Here is a 19,303-nt window from a genome sequence, read left to right on the forward strand (position 1 = left end):
TGACAAAGAAATTGGACAGTCATGTATAATACAGATGCCTACGTAGATTTAAATTTCAAGTCTTCCAGAATAACTATGCCCTGAAAATAATAATACTGGGGATACGCTTATTCTTAATGCAATACTTGTTATCTAAACTTCAAATTCAACTAGCATATCTTGTATTTTTTTTATTCATTTGCTAAAGCTCCTAGTCCTCATGAGAAAGATGTCAAGCAATTCTTGATTCACACTTTAAAGACAAAAAGAAATGTGCACCCTGACACCAGAGGCATCTGATGCTCCAAAACCCTTTTCCTTGACCTTGGAATCCTGTCAGTTTTCTTCACTCACATGGAGTCGAGTGGGCGACTTTTGAGAGCAGGTGGGAGAGGGTGGCATACAAGCAGGCGACATGGCCCAGGGAAAAAGAAGATGGAAATTTTACCCTGATGCAGAAGGAGAGCAAATGTTCACGTTATTAAAAATAAACAGGAGACCATAAAGTCATGTTTCCATCTCTTTACCCTTTATTTTGAACATTCCTATTGTTTCACTTGCTTCTGCAGCCTTGGTTTTTATTGCATCGTTTATTACCATAGGAGACTCTGCATTCTGTCTCTCCCCTGGGTGGAAAGCATGGAGCAGCCTCTATGCAGCAGGGAACAGAGTGGTTTGGAGGGAGGAGTAAGACAGGGAAGGAACCAGCTGAACACAGATTACTGAGGACAACCTGCCTGACCAGGAGCATCTGCATAGGATGCTGGGAGGCCCTGAGAGCGAGTGTCAAGAGGGTCCTACCAACATTCAAGAAAAATAAAATATTCAGAACATACAGAGGCTGTCCACTGAAACATACAAACTATCCTACCTTACTGGGAAAGACAGAAAAACATATGCATACTCTAGGCCACTCCACTATAGCAATATAAATAGCTCAAAACTTTGAAATGAAAATAGTTCTTACTACAAGAAAAAGAAACCCAAAGCTATGTCATCCTGTGCCTTTGAAATATGCCCATTGCTCAGAATATGTACCCAGGAAGGACATCATAGAATGGAATTTTTCTTGTTGAACACAAGCACTTCTCTACTTCCCAAAGGATAGAAGGACAGGAAGGCATCAAGAAGACAAGGCTCAACTAAGAGAGGAGATGGAAGGATGCTAGCGTGTACAGGTTCAGTTCCAGACCTAGGCAATAAAGCAAACATAGCAATAACACAAGTCACAAATTTCTGTGTTTCCCAGTGCATATAAACATTACATTTACACTATACTGTAGCCTATTAAGTGTGCAACAGTGTTTATGTCTAAGAAATGTACATATCTTAACTAAAAATACTTTATTGGCTAAAAAATGCTATCATCTGAGCCTTCTACAAGTCGTAATCTTTTTGCTGGTGGAGGTTCTGACCTTCAATTTATAAAAACAATGCCCTATCTGCAAAGCACAACGTGGCGAAGTGCAATAAATGAGGCCTGCCCGTACAACGGAAACACCAAGAAGCATGCGGCTAACTCACCCTGCCATTTCTGGACGCTCAGTCTTTCGGTCAAGAGAATACTCTTCTACAGAGCATTCTGAGTGCCCTAGATTCGGGCAAAGAAAATCATTAAAAACAGAAAAAGAAAACTTTCAGATTTGGAAGCGAAGGGTTTGCCATTGAAAGGTGAACTTAATCTCATAGCTAAGAAATCCTCCAGCTGGGTGAGCGCCTCAGAAGCATTAACTTTGACCTAAACTTAGAAAAGTCAGTCCACACAGATGCTACTATGTGTATTTCGGAGAGAAGGGCCTGAAAGCACTCGCATGGATGGACAGGGAAGCTTGAAAAGAACTTCTTTCCAAACCATGAAGCAAACGTCAGCTACGGAACATTCTCTCAGCAGTCAACACACAAACACTTCCTTAAAATAAGATCTCCTGGAGAAAGAATCAAAGGAGAAGTATCTTAGCACGTGTCTTTCCCCAAATAAAACGATGACACCATATGCCCCGAAATGGTCTCAACTGGTTGCCTCTTTGGCGGCTACCCTTGGGCTGATGATTCTCAGAGCCAAGGAAACGAGCCTTGAGAAGAATGCTGATGTCAGCCCCACGGCTGAGACAGTTGTGTACTATATTTATAGTATCAACAGTTTAATTGGGAAGTTGGTACTAATGATGTAAACACAGCTGGCACATTTTCAGTTTAAACAGACACGACTCATTCGCAGACATAACTAGCATTTGTTTGCTCAACACCAATGTTGGGTGGCGTTCAACAACGTCTCAGAATCCACACAAGGTGCCTGGATGGCTGCATCCAGAAGGAAATCCAGGCGCTTATAGGCACGCACGTGGGCAAATCTGTCGCAGGCATTTGTAGACATTCTCAGATCAAAAAATATTTCTCTGAGAAACTGTGCAAGATGGTCAATGGATACAGCATGTAACATGAAAGTAAAGGTTAGTTCAACAAGTGTACAGAGAGGCTAAGGAGAGGCATCCTCTGAGTTTTCTTGGGGTCAGCTTCATGCTTAGAATGCAGACCGAGGAGGCACCCTGCCATGCCCAAGAAATCAGCTTCACTACTTATAATATCGCAGTGGATGGAATTCCTGTCAACACTGAAAGTGCAGGCATATCTCTCACTCTATATTATTGCTACAGAGGTGATCATGAAAGCTGCTTTTGCGTGCTCTGAAAGTCATGGGATCTGCTTCTTGGTGACCATAAAGAGAGACTTCAGTAGATCGTGTGCATGCCCAAGTGAGTCTGTCTTTTGATAACCAAAGCAAGGCTGTGACATCAAGGGTCCTGTGCAAATTTGAAACCTGAACTCACTTGAGCAGCTGTTTCTGAAAATAATTCTACGATGGAATGAGTTGTATCCGTGATCTGGATAGCTTATAATCACTTCTCTCTTCCCAAACCCAGAGATGCTTAACATTTGAATATTAGGTTAAATTAAGTTTCATATTCAGGAGCAAGATATTATAATTAATGTGTGGAAGTCCATACATTTCTTTAGTGGGATCATCAAGAACTCAATGTAGAGGAAGTACAGGCTCATGAATGATGTCTGAAATGAGGACAGAGCTCAAGAAGAATGGAGCCAGGCCAGGACCAATGATTCCTTCCAGTGAAACATCCAGAACCGAGGTCCTGATCATATATATTCGAGCCATTCACTCACACCCCTGCTGGTGCTTTAAGAGGACTTCTACTTTGGATAATGTGGCCACACAGCAGCTAGGCCGAGGAATGCTCCATCTTAAATAGAAAAGGAAATCCATCTATAATGAGCTAGAAGAGTTCATGACAAACATGAAACACATGCCTCCAAAAGAGGAGAAAGTACAGAATATGAAATGCATGTGGAAAAAAAGATAACCAGAATGGCAATAAGGAGGCACTGGAGCCACAAATTAAAAATAATAATAAAAAAATGCGAGACATTTGTGGTCACCATTAGGCCCACAGCGGTTGCAAACTTCAGGACTGAATGATGAAGTTGTTATGAACATTGCCAGGTTGTCCGCAGTTTGAGAAAGGAGGCTGCTTTTTTGTCTTGTTGTGTTTGGAGTCTGAATCTCCCCTGGCCACACTGAGGAAAAGAGACAAGGGAGAAAAGCTCAGAGGCCTTGTGAGAGTTTTCCTCCATCATTACCCGCACTGTAGCTCCTGCCAAAGTGAAGGGACAAAGACAAAATATCCCACCGAAAGGAGAGAAGGTGTCTCATGTCTATGTGTCCTGGAAAATACCAAACTGGGATCAAAACTGGGAAGCCAATCAGACTGTTTCAGATGCCTTCCAAAGGGATTCATGCCACTAAATGTATCAGATAACCGGAATAGGTTTGCCACCACCAACGTTTGGCTAGGAAAGATAAACGCTTTTGTTGTTGGTATATTTTTTTTAGTGTTAAAATTCCATTTCTTCAGAATGATGGTTGTAAAACAAGGAGGCCTCCGATTTACAGCAGAGTCCCAGAATCCACATGTACGCAATAATTCTTTATGGATGAATCCCATAACAAAAATCTTGCCTACTTTTCTAAATGGACACAGATGCTGTGTGTGATAAGCAAAATGCATTTTAATATTACTGAATGTACGCTGTGTTTTCGTAATGCATAAACAGTAAGTGTATCTATCATCTTGTCAGATTGACATCTTGCTAGTTGCTTGACAATGTTGACTTTTACAAAAAGTGGCTATGAAACCAGTCGATGTCCATCAAGGTTTGACAACTGGTAGTACGATGGATCTTTTGGTTTATAAGGTAATAAATGAATACACCAAGACTTTGCTCCATGCCACCTGCCCTACTACCCCTGTAAGGGTAAGAGGTTCAAATATTCACACACACACAGGATCCCTTCTTCGGGAGTTCTAGCTGTGGGTATTGTGAATGCCTCTCCAACTTAGCAGTGTCCTCTCCAGGAATTTTCAAGATAACCAAGAAGACTATGGAGTGAAGAGCACCTTCAGGGGGTGGGAACTGGTTGTGCTGCAATGAGCGACCCCATGAGGGAGCACCGGATGGCCACCCAGAGGACCGAGTTCAAAGCCAACATCCCAGTGACACCTGATGAGTAATGATGGGCCGAAGAGCAACACGGCTTCCTCACCTGCTGTGGCGAAAGGAATCTGATGCCCCTGGCTTCCCGTCACTCAGACCTGGCCTGGCTGCTTTACACACTTAACCTCCACTTTCACGTTGAATGCTCTGCACTTTTCAAAGTCATCTTTGACCCGAAAGTGCCCGAGGGTATCTCTGCTCTGCAACAGTCAGAGAGGGCTCAACTCAAGGTTATTACCAAATGAGAGAGATGAAAGTGCAGGAGCTGACCTTTTCCTCTGAAATGTCAGGTTTCAAGTCTGGGTGTCTTCAATGTTAGGATGCCTGGTCCGCGTCTGTGTCAGACGCGCACTTGATAAACATCGTGCATGTTCAAGGAATGAAAGGTGCACGCGAATCCCACAGTCACAGGGCTGTGAGCCAGAGCTCCCTTCCCACATGGGCAATAAGAGCTACTTTGCCCAGAACTAGGCATTCGGGTTGGGCTTGAATAGTATCCAAGCCCACGGTAGCTTTGTCCTTTGCCGAGACTGAGCCCAAGGAAATGACAAGTTCATCCATTCCCAAGGTGGGCAGGGCAGATATTGTCCAGAAAAACTGTCCGGGTCATGATGCCCCACGAGGAAGCAGCCCTATCGTTTCTTTTCTCTGGGTGGGTGTGACTTCTGTCTGCATTTCACCATCGTGAGGGGCCACACTGCCATTGGTGCATCCATCACCACAATAGGGACCTCTGAACCCTCACCACGGGTTCCAGGAGGGTGCACACTGCAGGATGTAAGGCAGACTGAGAAGCCTCTAGCTTTTGTTCTGTTTTGTCTTTTAACGAAGCATTAGAACTGATTATTCTCTACAGCTGCGTCAGGCCTCTCAATGCACAGTGCCTGGGAAAGGGCGAGGTGTGCCTCATGACAATCTGGCAACTGCCTTAGAGAGAAGAACCAAGGTGAAACATGATGTTTATTTTTTAGCCATGACATGGGGTTTGGGCCCCTCAATTTGGGATCACCAATGGCTTGTTTCAGCAGTGTATTTATCTGAGAGTTAATTTTCCATTTGATATTTCAGTTACTAATTAGTAAGAGACCATTTGGCAAAACGGAAACATGGTGGACACAGGCAAAGAAATTTATACTAAAATCATATAAACAGCCTAACTACCATATACCCACAAAATAGAACCTCAAATCCTCCCTTTTAAACGTCTCACGTCGTATTATAAATAGCAAGAACTTACATGAAGGGCAGGGCTCTGGCCCCTGAGCAGGCACTGCAGGGGAGAAAGGCGGTACTTACGCCAAACATTTGTCGGAGGTCCGGGTCGCGGAAGCGGAAGGGGATGTTGGAGACGTGCAAGCGCTTGGGCTGGGACTTGTTTTCTGTATTTTCAGAAGGTTGTGTCTGAGGCTGGCCATCCGTCGGCGCTGCGTCATCTGTCTGCTAAAAGAACAAGAGCAAGGCAAAGAGGCTCTGAGTGGGCCCAAATGCTCTTTCCCAAAATGCTTTTGCATCCCCTACATGGTAGGAAAATGCCAGAGCAGAGAAATAAAGGCAGGAAGGAACTGCTGAGTGGTTTTCATTCTTGCAACAAAAGTTTACTGAACTCTGAGTGCCCATCATGGACTTAGAGGTGGGGTTTAACAGTGAGCAAAGCAAACACCCCTGTCCCCACGGAGCATATTTCCCCGGGGGGGAGACTGCCGCATTAATACATAAATATGGGCCAGAGCTGGTTTGGCTCGGTGGATAGAGAGTGTCGGCCCAAGGACTGAAGAGTGGAGGGTTCAGTTCCATCAGGGGCAGGTACCTCGGTTGCAGGCTAGATCCCTGGCCCTGGTCCAGGAGTGTGTGGGTGGCAACCAATCATGTGTCTTTTTCACATCAATGTTTCTCTTTATGTGTCTCTCCCCCTCCTTTCCACTCCCTCTAAAAATCACTGGAAAATATCCTTGGGTGAGGATTAACAACAAAAATAAATAAATAAAAATAAATAAATAAATAAATATGGAGATGACAAAAGGAGAAAAGCACTAAAGGGAATTTTAACAGGCTGTCAGAGAAAAGTGTCATCAGGAAGGGGATAGGACTCATAAAGGCAGGAGAAGGTGGATCCCTTACTCAAGGCTGTTCGAAATCTTAGGATACAGCTACATAATTGTTGAGGTTGTGCAGATAAAATATTAGTATATATACTAAAACATTTGAAAAGGCCATTTGGTATTCTGCAGTCCAAATAGCTAGCTGATTGACTTAAATTATTTTATTTTACTTTATGGTTTGAACTTTTGTTTCTTTATTTTAAAAATATTTTTTCATTGATTTTTTACAGAGTGGAAGGGAGAGGGATAGAGAGTTAGAAACATCAATGAGAGAGAAACCTCGATCAGCAGCCTCCTGCACATCTCCTACTGGGGATGTGCCCGCAACCAAGGTACATACTCTTGACCAGAATCAAACCTGGGACCTTTCAGTCCGCAGGCCAATGCTCTATCCACTGAGCCAAACCGGTTAGGGCTGAACTTTTGTTTCTTGTTTGTGTAGGCTAGTGTTGTCCATTATAGTTTACCCCATATAACGATTTAAATGTAAACAAATTAAATACAATATAAAATTCAGCTCCTAAGTCACACTAGCCACATTTCAAGTGCTCAGTAACCACATGTGGCTAGTGGCTTCCATATGGGGCAAGCAGACACAGAACTGCAGAACGTTGCATTAAGTTGGTGTGGACAATGTCACATTATTAGCATAGCTCACCTGCCTCCCATTTCACCCCTCCCAAATAAAAGCCTGCATCACATGCTATTACACTGACACCCTTATATAAACAGGAACTTAGGAGAAAAGTCACAGTAACATTTGGTATCATTGTAGCCATGCCCATACTCTGAGTTCTAGAGTTTCAACATTTCAGAGGTGCTTCATTTTTACTTTCCCTGCAATTAGCACATACTACCTGCAGGTGGCAGTAGATGCCATCCACGTCAGATACCTGCTTCTCTGAGGCCAAGATGGAAAAACCTATGTGGAAGCTCATCAAATTATGAGCAAGGAATCGTCCTCACCTACTTACATGCAATTTAGTGGCATATAATTGAGACAAAACCTATCAATGCAGGCAGCCAGCTGTAAAACAATAAAGACAATTTTACAAAGTGAAATAGATATATGCCAAAATAACGTGAGCATAATTAGTGACTTTCTTGTCAACTCTTGTATTAACTGGCAGATTTCATTTATTATTTCATTATTCTCCATCCTATACATCCTGAATTGCAGTTTGAAGTCAAGACCGCCAGGTGATTGGCACACTACTTTGCAAGCTGGTTTCATATCCAAAGCCCCCTACCAGATGACTTTGTCCACTCCCAAGTGCAATGTTATGATGGCAACAACAATTATGCATATGCTTTTGGAGTGAGTAAGGAGGAGGATGGTGACAGTTTTCTAGTCTGGAAAATGAACAGTAAGAACGCCGCATACCTTAAATGGCTCTGTGAAGATTGAACACAATAACGTATGCCTGCTTGGCAGAGTTCTTGGTTCATGGTGTACAGTCAATAAATAAAATGTAATGCATTTTTTTAGAATGATGATTTTAAAAAAATATCCAATGAGAGATGTAAAGAGACCCTCACAGGAAACAAAGAAGAAAGGTCCTTATTTGCTTATGAAACACCTCTTTACTGAGCAACTACTATACATTAGACACGGAAGTTGGTCTTAAAATGCAGTTCCCATTTTAGTACTAGACAAAGAGTTAGAAAGAGTCATCTGTAATATCACTGTTAAATGCTGGGAGGAGAGCAAATCCCAGGAGACCAAGTAAACTTAAATCAGGGGCACACAACACTGTTGGAGGTTCCACAAGGCCTACCAGTTCTGCAGGTTAAGTCTGAAGTGGGGGATGCCTAAGAGAAGAGGTGACGGGGACTGGCCCTGTGACAGCAGGCGGCAAAGCTTATGCCAGCGGTTCTCAACCTGTGGGTCGCAACCCCTTTGGGGGTTGAACGACCCTTTCACAGGGGTCGCCTAAGACCATCGGGAAACACATATATAATTACATATTGTTTTTGTGATTAATCACTATGCTTTAATTATGTTCAATTTGTAACAATGAAAATACATCCTGCATATCAGATATTTACATTATGAATCATAACAGTAGCAAAATTACAGTTATGAAGTAGCAAGGAAAATAATTTTATGGTTGGGGGTCACCACAACATGAGGAACTGTATTAAAGGGTCGCGACATTAGGAAGGTTGAGAACCACTGGCTTATGCAAAGACACAGAGATTCAGGAAGTACGTGTGGAACTCACTGGCCCTGGCCAGAGGGTGCGAGTATGGAGGAGGCACAGGAGAGCACACTGTAGAGGCAGGTAGAGGCTGGATCATGGATGACCCTGTGAGCAAGAGTATACACTTCACCCTACAAGCTCTGAAGAGCCACATAAAGATCATAGCAGGGTGACATGACCAGCACATGAGCCGCGGTAGACACATGGCAAATGCCTGTGTAATGGCCGGCTGACTCACTGACTGAAGGGGTGAATGGAAGATGAGTGTATGAATAAACAAAGAATGAAGGAGTGCACCATCAAATAATCATGGAAGAAAAATATTGATACCCAAACAAAAACAGGATCCATGTTTTCTCCTCTCGTGGTGAGATTTGGTTACATGTCCACAAGGTGAACATGTCCTTGAATCATGGGATTGTCACTTTTCGGAGTGGCCAAGGATCTTAGTACTCTTAAGTTTGCAGAGGCGGCAGCTGAGATTGAAACATCCTGTCCACTTTTTCCCTCCTGTTAGAAGTTGCTGTTCAAATGCAAATTGCAACGAGCTCCTTCCCATAGCCTCCTACCAAGAAGGAAACTTAGATTTGTTTTTTTTTTTTTTTTTTTTTTATTTTTTGAGAATTTATTATCTTTATTTTAAATATGATTTATTTAATTGTAAGTATACATAAATTTTTAAATTACACTTATTATCAATGTCTTCTCAGAGCTGCTTCTTTCTTTTTATAACTATGCCAATTTATATTAGTTTCTTTTCTGTACAGGAAAGTAAATTGCCTCCAACTTTCTTCTCCAATCAAAATCCTCAAACAATACCCCAAACAAGTAGAGATGTGTCAGATGTCTTACAAAGTCCTACCTGGCTCCTCATCTGAGTCACCATTAACAAGAACAGGGAAACCATGGGCTCTGGCTGCCTCAGGGCCATGGTGTCATGGAAGTCAAAGGACTTGAGTACTGTGATATCTCACCAGCTTGGCCATTCCTTTTCACTAAGACTCCTGATCAAATGCAAAGCCTCCAGGGCGGAGTGATTATTTTAGTCATGGATATGCTAGCACAGATTGATTATTTGGAGGGCCTGAGCTCAGACAGCACGACCTCCAAGACTTGGAGAATATCTCATTTCTCTGTCGGTGGACTTGACACGACCTCCAACACTTGGAGAATATCTCACTTCTCTGTCGGTGGACTTGACACCTTGGTCCTCGGAGGGCTACCGCTGATACTAGGAAGAGGGCCTGAAATCTCACGCACTCTCTGGTTTTAATTAGTGCCTTCCTTTAGAACATATTTTTTTAAATTAATAAATGTATTTTGTTTTTGTGCACAGGCAGCATGTCAGCTGAAACACCAGTCACACTGAATATTGACCCCCAGGATCTGCAGGTCCAAACATTCACTGTAGAGAAGCTACTGGAGCCTCTCATAATCCAGGTATTAATTGCATGGAAATTACAACGTAGAGTAACTGCAGAAGAACTTAAAAAATGTGGGAAAAATAGATAATGAACCAAGAGAAGCTTTGATTTTTATAAAATGAATGGCATTAACTTTTGAACAATAATAGATACAGAGGCAGAGCCGCCCCAAACAGACCGTCAAACTGCAGCGGGAAGGCCGGGGAGGGCTGGGGGGCAGGAGGAAACTTAGATTTGGATTTGTGCATAACTGCTGGATGTTTCAGCTTAATAAACCTAATTAGGAATTACAGAGATTATGATTAAACATATTAAATGATTAATAGCATTACGCTGCTCATGTGAAAATTAAAATTAATCATCTTTAGTCAAACAGGACTTTGGAGAAATCTTTGTGTTGTTTCCTTTGATAAAAACATACAACGCTCAATTAATCATTTTGTAGCGTGCGTATATATACAAATGCCCAAAAATTGTTATGTAGGAATACCTGTGTGTTAATAGTAATTTTTAAAGATAACATGTAAAATAAAAAAGGGTTTCAGACATTGTGGGTGAATGGACTTGAAAGGATATCGGAATCCAGAGGTTGAAAAAGAAAAACAGGAAAAAAAATTTTTTTCAGACTGAGCATGTCTGGTTATGCAGTGCGCTTTAACACAAAGGACTAGACTGCAGTGAGGATCAAATGCAATGGGAAGGCAACAGTCACTACACAGTCTCCCATTTCGGGGGTAGACCTGCGGGAGTGAGCCCTACCGACTCTCATATTGAGAATATTGGGTGTGAGTTTCCTCTGTCCCTTTTCCTGAGAATTTGCAGGGAAAACATACTCACACCGCTCTGTTAGTCTCCTAAAAAATGACCACACACTTGCTGGCTTAAAGCAACAGACGTTTAATCACTCAAGTTCTGGGGCCAGAACTCTACAAACAAGTTGCCTTAGGGCCACGCCCCTCCCGGGGCTCCAGGAGGGAACCCTTTCTCGCCTCTCCGACTTCTGGTGTCTCCTGACTGCATCTCTCCAACCAATGTCTGTCTTCAAGGTCACATGGCCTTCTTCCTTCCATGTGTCTGAGATGCGACTCTCCCTCTGCCTTTTTCTTCTTATAAGGACAGTGGTCACTAGATTTAGAGCTCCCCCTAAGTCCAGAATGATCTCGTCTCGAGATCCTTAATCACATCTACAAAGACTCTTTTCCCAAATAAGGTCACATTCACAGGTTTACGAAGATCAGGACACAGAGATATATTTTGAAAGCCACTATTAAACCAGGACATGGACGTCTTTTTTAAAGCCTCCATTAAACCCACTAGCGCCCTATAAACAAGCCCCGGGTGGATGTACAGTGAGTTGCTGTTATCAAGGAGTGAGTGTACTTCAAACCACATTAGGCAGCACGAGGCTGTCCAAGGAGCTGGCCTCAAACCAGGTCCAAAAGAGGAGAAGGGAATGTCCGTTCCTGCCAGCGCTACCCCAGGCTCCCATCTGTCACACTGGCCGCTTTAATGAGTTCCCAAAGTGGACAAGAGGCCTGATTCTTCCCTTCACCAGCCCAGGCTCGCAAGGCAGACTGCCTCTCCGCACCTGGATGCAAGGATGCTGGGCTGAGAAGCCCTCCCCCGGCCTCCCAAACCATCAACACCCTCTAAGGACCAGGGCATGTCTGCAGGTTCCCTGAGTCCAGCACCACACATCCCACAGATGGGTTAAGCCAGGGGTGGGCAAACTTTTTGACTCGAGGGCCACAATGGGTTCTTAAACTGGACTGGAGGGCCGGAACAAAAGCATGGATGGAGTGTTTGTGTGAACTAATATAAATTCAAAGTAAACATCATTACATAAAAGGGTACGGTCTTTTTTTCAATAGTTTTATTCATTTCAAACGGGCCAGATCCGGCCTGCGGGCCGTAGTTTGCCCACGGCTGGTTAAGCCGTGGTCAGCAAACTCATTAGTCAACAGAGCCAAATATCAACAGTACAACGATTGAAATTTCTTTTGAGAGCCAAATTTTTTAAACTTAAACTATATAGGTAGGTACATTATTATTAACGTAATTAGGGTACTCCTAAGGCTTAGGAAGAGCCACACTCAAGGGGCCAAAGAGCCGCAGGTGGCTCGCGAGCCAGTTTGCCGACCACGGGGTTAAGCCATCGCAGCTTCCTATGAAGCTTGTTGAATCTGATGGCAAAGACATGGAGTGAACTTTCTAAGGATAAAAAGAAAATACTGTGAAAGAGCTAAGAAACGTGTTCAGGGGACCGATGGTGTAGAATGTGTATTTCTGAAAGGCAGGGACCCCCTGGTTTCCAGGTGCCTTCCCCAAGGCTGCTCCATGTCAGGACTTAGTGAAAATCCGTTGCTGAAGGAAGAACCCTTGATTGACCTGTGTCTGACTTTTAAAAGTCAATTTTGGCTCTCGAGTGGGACCCAGCTGAATTGGAAATGCTCCTCTAAGCAGGTTTGGGAGAGGAGAAGGTCAGAGGCCAGTCTCTGCTCACACATCCCCCACTGGAGGCCGCCTCTGGCCGCGTGACCTGAGGCAGCTGCATCAGCACCTTGGCGGGCTCTCCTCGCTCACCGATTTCCCCCACCTTCCTACCTCCATGGCATGCGCTTCTGCAAACTGTACAGTGGCTGTCTTCCCACCAGAAGGTGAACTCTAGGAGGGTGGACTGTGGGCGTGTCCACTGTTTATCCCCCCCTACCCCCCCACCCCCAGCAGAGTGTCTCAGGGACTGAACGGGTGGCACCGCGGGCTGTTGGATTCTTTGATGGGGGCTCTCCTGTGCCCTGGAGGATTTCAGAAACATCTGGCCTCCATCCACAGTGCCGATGCCACACTCCTGAGCTGAAACAACTAAAAATATCTTCTGAGGTTCAAATGTCCCTTGCAGGGAGGGGGGAAGGGACAAAATTGCACCAATGGAATCCGCTGACCTAGAGTACATGGTAAGTTCTCAGGTAAATATCTGAGGGGTAAATAAACAGGCTTGGCTTTGCTCTGACTGAGCTACAGGGCTGCTGACTTCATGTCTCCGGGCCTCCTTACACATGCATAGAGTAAAGTTTCATCTGTCTGGGATCATTCGGAATGTGGTAATGGCATCAAAGGCTTTGGGACCATTAAGCCCTATGCATCAACAGGGGGCATTATCATTATTTTAAAAAATATATTGTTTTACTGATTTCAGACAGGAAGGGAGAGGGAGAGAGAGATAGAAACATCAGTGATGAGAGAGAACCATTGACCAGCTACCTCCTGCACACCCCACACTGGGGATCAAGCCCACAATGGGGCATGTGCCCTGACCGGGAATCGAACCATGAGCCCCTGGTTCACAGATCGACGCGCAACCACTGAGCCATGCTGGCAGGCGATCATTATTATTTGTAAGAGTATCAATAACCACCAGCTGGTGCTCTTTATTCCCGAGGTGGTGGATGCGGAGGACTTGAGATGCAGCCTGCCCATCACGCAGGGCAGGTTGCAGGACCCTCCAAGGAAGGGTCATCCATTAACCTCCAGAGGTGGGTTTCCTGGCAGCACTTGGTGGAGTTTCCCGAATAAGCTCCCCAGGACGGCAAAGCCAAGCTGAGGCTCTGGCCCGGCCCAGTTCAAAGGCCCCCATTAGGAGGCGGGACGTGTGCCACAGAATTTTTCCTAATAAACAAACTCCCCGGACATCGGTGTAGGTTATAAATGTTAAGAAAACACCACTGGTGCTTTAATCTCCTGCAGATCACTTAGTGCTTCCACAAAGACCTTAATAAAGAACCGAGGGACTCCCTCTGCTATAATCGTTCCTAATTCAATGAATAGCTCTGAGCATCCCCAGGCTAATCCCAGTGAAATTGGATTTTGATATCGACGATTCCAGGGATGACTGTTGGAGAGAACAGGCATAGTTGGGTAGAAGTATGCGCCTTCCAGACCTGGCCCCGCCCCGCGGGGTCCTCTCTCTCAGCCGGTGTAGACATGCTGAGTTCACCTGCCTGCCACCTCCTGGGGATGACCCACCAGGTATCCGGAGTGGAAGCATCTCTGAGTTACACTCCAGTTCTGTCACTTGCTAGCCCAGCTCCTTAAACCCTTCTGAGCTCCAGGTTCCTCAGCTGCAAGCAGGGATCAAACATTCCCATCACAGAGCTGTGTGTGGTTCAGGTTCCTGGTAGCACTGTCGGAGACTGTCACAAGGATGGAGGAGGGACACGTGGTCAAGTTGTCAGCACAAATTAGAATTTGGAGAGAATTAGAGATGTGGAAGCACCGTGTTGAGTGTGGGGGTGGAGGGGCAATAAAACAAGAATTGTGTCAAATTATGTTTGATGATGAAAAGCAAATTATGCCACCCTGAAATACACCTCTGTAAGGATCATTTTGAGCTGATTATTTTTGAGAAAACAGACACAGGAGAAGCTCTGAAAGCAATGGGGGACATTTACGTATCAGGGGAATCTGCATTGGGAAGGGTCTCTCCTGGGCCAGAAGTGAGCATGACCCGAAGTTACAAGAACTTTCTATCAGTGGAGAAGGCCTGACTTAAATCTGTATAACAGCCTTACCCTTGTTTAAGGTGCTTTCCCCATAACCTCCCATAGGTGCCCGCCCCTCAACATCTTTTGTCTATAGTTGGAGATTGTGTTTAAGGTGGTAGTTTGGGCAATTTTGAGGATTGCTCAGTTTTCCTAGGTAACTCCCATGTACGGAGGAGGTATGCATCTTAATAAACTTCTGTTATTTGTGGGGGTGGGTGTGATCTCATGTGAGAACCTAAAAAGGTAGAGAGAAAACTATTTTTTCTCCCCTCCATGATGGAAATTAAAAACACATGTAATCACAACACAGCACTGGATAAAGTTCAAGGATAATTGATCAACACTTGAGAGCAACCCTAGCCAATAAAATAAAAAGGGAGGAACACCTGCAATTTAAAATTTTCTAGAAGCTATAGAGAGGGGATAAATGGTGATGGGCAGAGCCTGGACTTGGGTGGTGAACACACAATTCAGTGTACAGATGATGTGTTGTTGAATTGTGTAACTGAAACCTGTATAAATTTGTTAACTAGTGTCACCTTAATAAATTCAATAAAAAGGAAAAAACAAAATAAAGAAATAAAAAGTTCTAGAAGCCATGTTTTAAAATAGTAAAAAGAAACATGTGGAGTTAATTTTAAGAATATATTTACTTGAATCAATTTATCAAAAATATTATTTCAATATGTAATCAATATAAACAATAATTTACATCCTTATTTATTTATTTATTTATTTATTTAATTTTTTGGTGCCAAGTCCTCGAAATCTTGTGTATAACTTGCACTTATGGCTCATCATCTCCATATGGACATTACATTTAGGGTTTGAAAAATTGACAGTGAAATTTCAAGATTTTTCACAACATACTTAAAAACTTAAAAGGTGTCTCATAACTGAATTAAGTATCAGTGTTTAAATTTAAATTACAGTGGAATCAAATCAAATATCCACACCAGCCATATGTCAAGGGCTCAAAAGATGCCTGTGACATGCAGAATAAGGGCCCTTAGCAATGCCAATGCCCTAATCTGCGGAACCTGGGGATGTGTTACTCTGCAGGACAAAGGGGATTCAGGTTGCAGATGGCACTGAGTGGTTAATCAAATGCCCTGGAAGTAGGGAGCTGATCCTGCATTACTGAGTGGGCCCAGCGGAGTCACAGGGTCTTGGCAAGTGGAAGAGGGAGGGAGACGGCACCCAGGGTGGGAGAGATATGACATGAAAAAGACTCAACCCACCCATGCTGGCTTCCGAGTTGGAAGAAGCAGAGGACCACGAAGCAAAAAACAGGAGGACAGCCTCTGGGAGCCATACACACAAAGGAAGGGGTCCTGTGCAGAGGCTACAGAGATAAATGTAAGCCTGAAAGCGCCTTAGACTTGGCCTGGGGAGGCTCATGCATGACCTCTGCCATCCGGAACTGTCAGGCACCACACTTGCGTGTGTGAGTCACTAAGACGTGGCAATTTGTTGTGACAGCAACAGGAAGTGAACACCCACCCTCATGCCCTCATTAGAAAGCATAGGTACAGAGCAACGTTTTCATCAGTTCAGGAAGTTCTGATGGCCGTTGTCCCTTTACAGGGGTGGTGTTTTGGGGGGAAGGGGAGATGGGAGTGGAGAATGGGTTTAAAAGGGAAGAAAGTAAAGAAAAAGGAAGAAAGGAAGGTCTCCCCTTGGCCATGGTGATAGGGCGCTTCAAAATGAGGAATATGATTATTTGGGAGTTAACTCTACCTTAAGAGTAAGTGATGATGATGGTGATGATGATGATGATGATGATGATAGCAGTGTGGGATATAACTTCCTTGCATGTATTGTGAGAATGAAGATAACATACAGCAGGTCTATAGGCCTGGGCCTGTCATGCGGTTGGTTCTACCCGTGGCAGTTGCGACTTGTTGCTATGGTTATTCTTGTTATTATTGTCATTGGTGGTATTTCTCTTTAGCCTGTAGATAATTTCTTAACCTACTTCTGTGCTCATGGACACACTGAGGATTTTATGAAAGCTGTGGACCACTCCCTGGGGGGAAATGCACATACTTCTGAATTTTGTATAGAATTTCAGGAAGTTTGCAAACTCCCTGGAGGATGCATAGGCATGGGCCCCTGGATAAGCATACTGCTGTGGGAGGCATTTGCCCCTCCCCTACTCTGAGTTGAAACATTTGATACTAAATACCACCATCCACTGGCAGCTTATCAGCTCAGTGTGGAACCGCCTAACAGGTCTGGGGCAGGGGATTGAAAATAAAATTGTGCTGAGGTCTTACTGTGAGCCAGGCATCTTGCTGGGTATTTTTCATACCTTATCCCACTGAATTACCTCAACCATTTGGAAAGCTGAAGCTCAGAGAGGTTAGGTGACCTGTCCAAAGTCACACAGCAAAAAGATGGCAGAGCCAGGATTGAACCTAGGATGTGTAACTCCATGCCTTGGACTCTTTTCAGGGTCAAGGTGAAGAATCTCTGGATGGTCCAAACAGCCCAGCTCTAGGAGGCAAGTGCAAAGCTCTCTTACAGAGGAATAAGATTCACTGACATTCTAACCACCTGTGCTCTAGGTCTGGGCTGAGCCAGAATAAGCTTTGTGAATAGGGCCCTATTAAAATCGACCAACAAAAAATTAACCAAACCAGACTGCTTCAGATGCCTCCTTGGAGCTCCCACAGACCTGTGTTCACCTCTGTTGAACCCTTATTAACCACCGATTTTTAAAAATTATCACTTTACTTATCTGTCTGTCCTACTAGATTATGACCATCCCAAAGACACACTACACTGAATGCATTTTCCTTTTAAAAATATATTTTTATTGATTTCAGAGAGGAAGGGAGAAGGAGAGGGAGACAGAAACATCAATGATGAGCGAGAACCATTGATTGGCTGCCTCCTGCAGGCCCCACACTGGGATCAAGGCCACAACCTGGGCATGTGCCCTGACCAGGAATCAAACTGTGACCTCCTGGTTCATAGGTCAATGCTCAATCACTGAGCCACGCTGGCCAGACCTGAATGCATTTTCGAAGCCTTTTATTGAGCTCCATGGTAGCGACTCAGCAACTCTTTACCCCAGCATCTTGGGTTTTACCCAACACTCAAGAAGCAATGCTAATGTAGCACAGTTTCCCCTGTCCACCTACTGAATATTCAGGATCTTCCCTCTCCCACAGGCTTAATTCTCTCCATGCACAAAGCCCTTACTAGTGATAAATAAAAAGTGTACTTTTGAAGTGCCAGCTGCTTCTCCCTCTTCCACCGATTTTCTCCGCAAGAAAAGCTGTGAGTGTCTTTGAGGCATTATTTGATTAAGCTGACAATACGATGTGAGCGATGGTTGAGTACCCACTGCGATGAACTTTGGACCAAATTGATTTGTGTAACGAACACTTGCTCGGTCTCTTCTTGCAGCCTGAATGGCGGTCTTGATTTAGCCCGTAATGCCGGGCGCCAAGTGAATTTGCGGGGCCCACAGTCCCTCTCTCTCAATCTGCAGAGAATAGCAGGAGCGAAGCATGGACCGGCATAATTCAATACATTGTACTATAAGCTCAGAAAATAATATCACAGAGCTCTGCAATATACCTATTTGATTTGATTTGTAAACCTGATAAAAAAGCAATCGAGAAAAGTTCAGGGGGAAAATATATATGTTCTAAGCAAAAAATGTAACTATATTGAGTGTGTACAAAGAACCAAAGAAACGGGTGGGGGGAGGCGGAGTAAATCATGCATACTAAATCAACCTCATCCCCTGCATTAGACAATATTGCACACTCTCCATGGAAAATGGAGCAAGATTGTGCAAAGTTATTTTTCCATGAAAAATAATAATAACCGTAAGCCCAGGGAATGTGAATTAAAACCCACGTCTCGGGTTTGCCCGCAATCCGGCTACAAAACGGGGCTCATGCAGATGCACCCAGCTTCCTGCATTTTCATTTTAGCTCCGTAGGCACACAAATAAGTTAATCACACAGCTTTGGATGGAGTTAATGCCTCCTTCCTCGCTCTGAGGGGCTGATTCCGCAGCCAGGTGACACAGCTTTAAGAAAACATCCCATTTCCCTCCACTCAAGGCCCTGCTGGAATGACGAAGATTCCTCAGACAGGAATAAGGCTGCCGGGCACAGAAGCCCTGATAAATCCCCTGGTTATACTTTGTACTCTTTAAATATATAGGATGAGCATGCAAGGGGCCACGTGTTGAACACATCAGTAAAGGAGATGAACTGCTAAGGTGTCTGTATTAGTCTGCTCGGGCTGCTATAATAACATCTCATAGACTGGCTGGCTTAAACCACAGCCATCTATTTCTCACTGTTCTGAAGGCTGGGAAGTGCAAGATCAAGGTGTCTGTATATTCGCTTCCTGGTGAGAGCTCGCGTTCTGCCTTGCTACCTTCTCACTGTGTTCTCACATGGTGGAGGGAGAATGGGTTCTCTTCATTCTTCTTCTTACAGGGTTGCTAATCCCATCGT

The 19,303-nt window shown here is 44.1% G+C and overlaps 1 protein-coding gene across 8 annotated transcripts in view; it reads right to left on the bottom strand.

The window, feature by feature from the left end:
• Positions 1 to 19,303, bottom strand: part of RBFOX1 (RNA binding fox-1 homolog 1) — a 2,058,026-nt gene that overhangs the window by 131,523 nt on the left and 1,907,200 nt on the right. For all 8 annotated transcript variants that reach the window (XM_036309606.1, XM_036309603.1, XM_036309610.1 and 5 more), the window contains one exon: positions 5,845 to 5,988. In XM_036309606.1, coding sequence (XP_036165499.1) covers positions 5,845 to 5,988 — 144 coding nt within the window. The remainder of the gene's footprint in view (positions 1 to 5,844; positions 5,989 to 19,303) is intronic.

This window comes from Myotis myotis, unplaced genomic scaffold (assembly GCF_014108235.1).
Source record: "Myotis myotis isolate mMyoMyo1 unplaced genomic scaffold, mMyoMyo1.p scaffold_m19_p_5, whole genome shotgun sequence".
Taxonomy (NCBI): Eukaryota; Metazoa; Chordata; class Mammalia; order Chiroptera; family Vespertilionidae; genus Myotis; species Myotis myotis.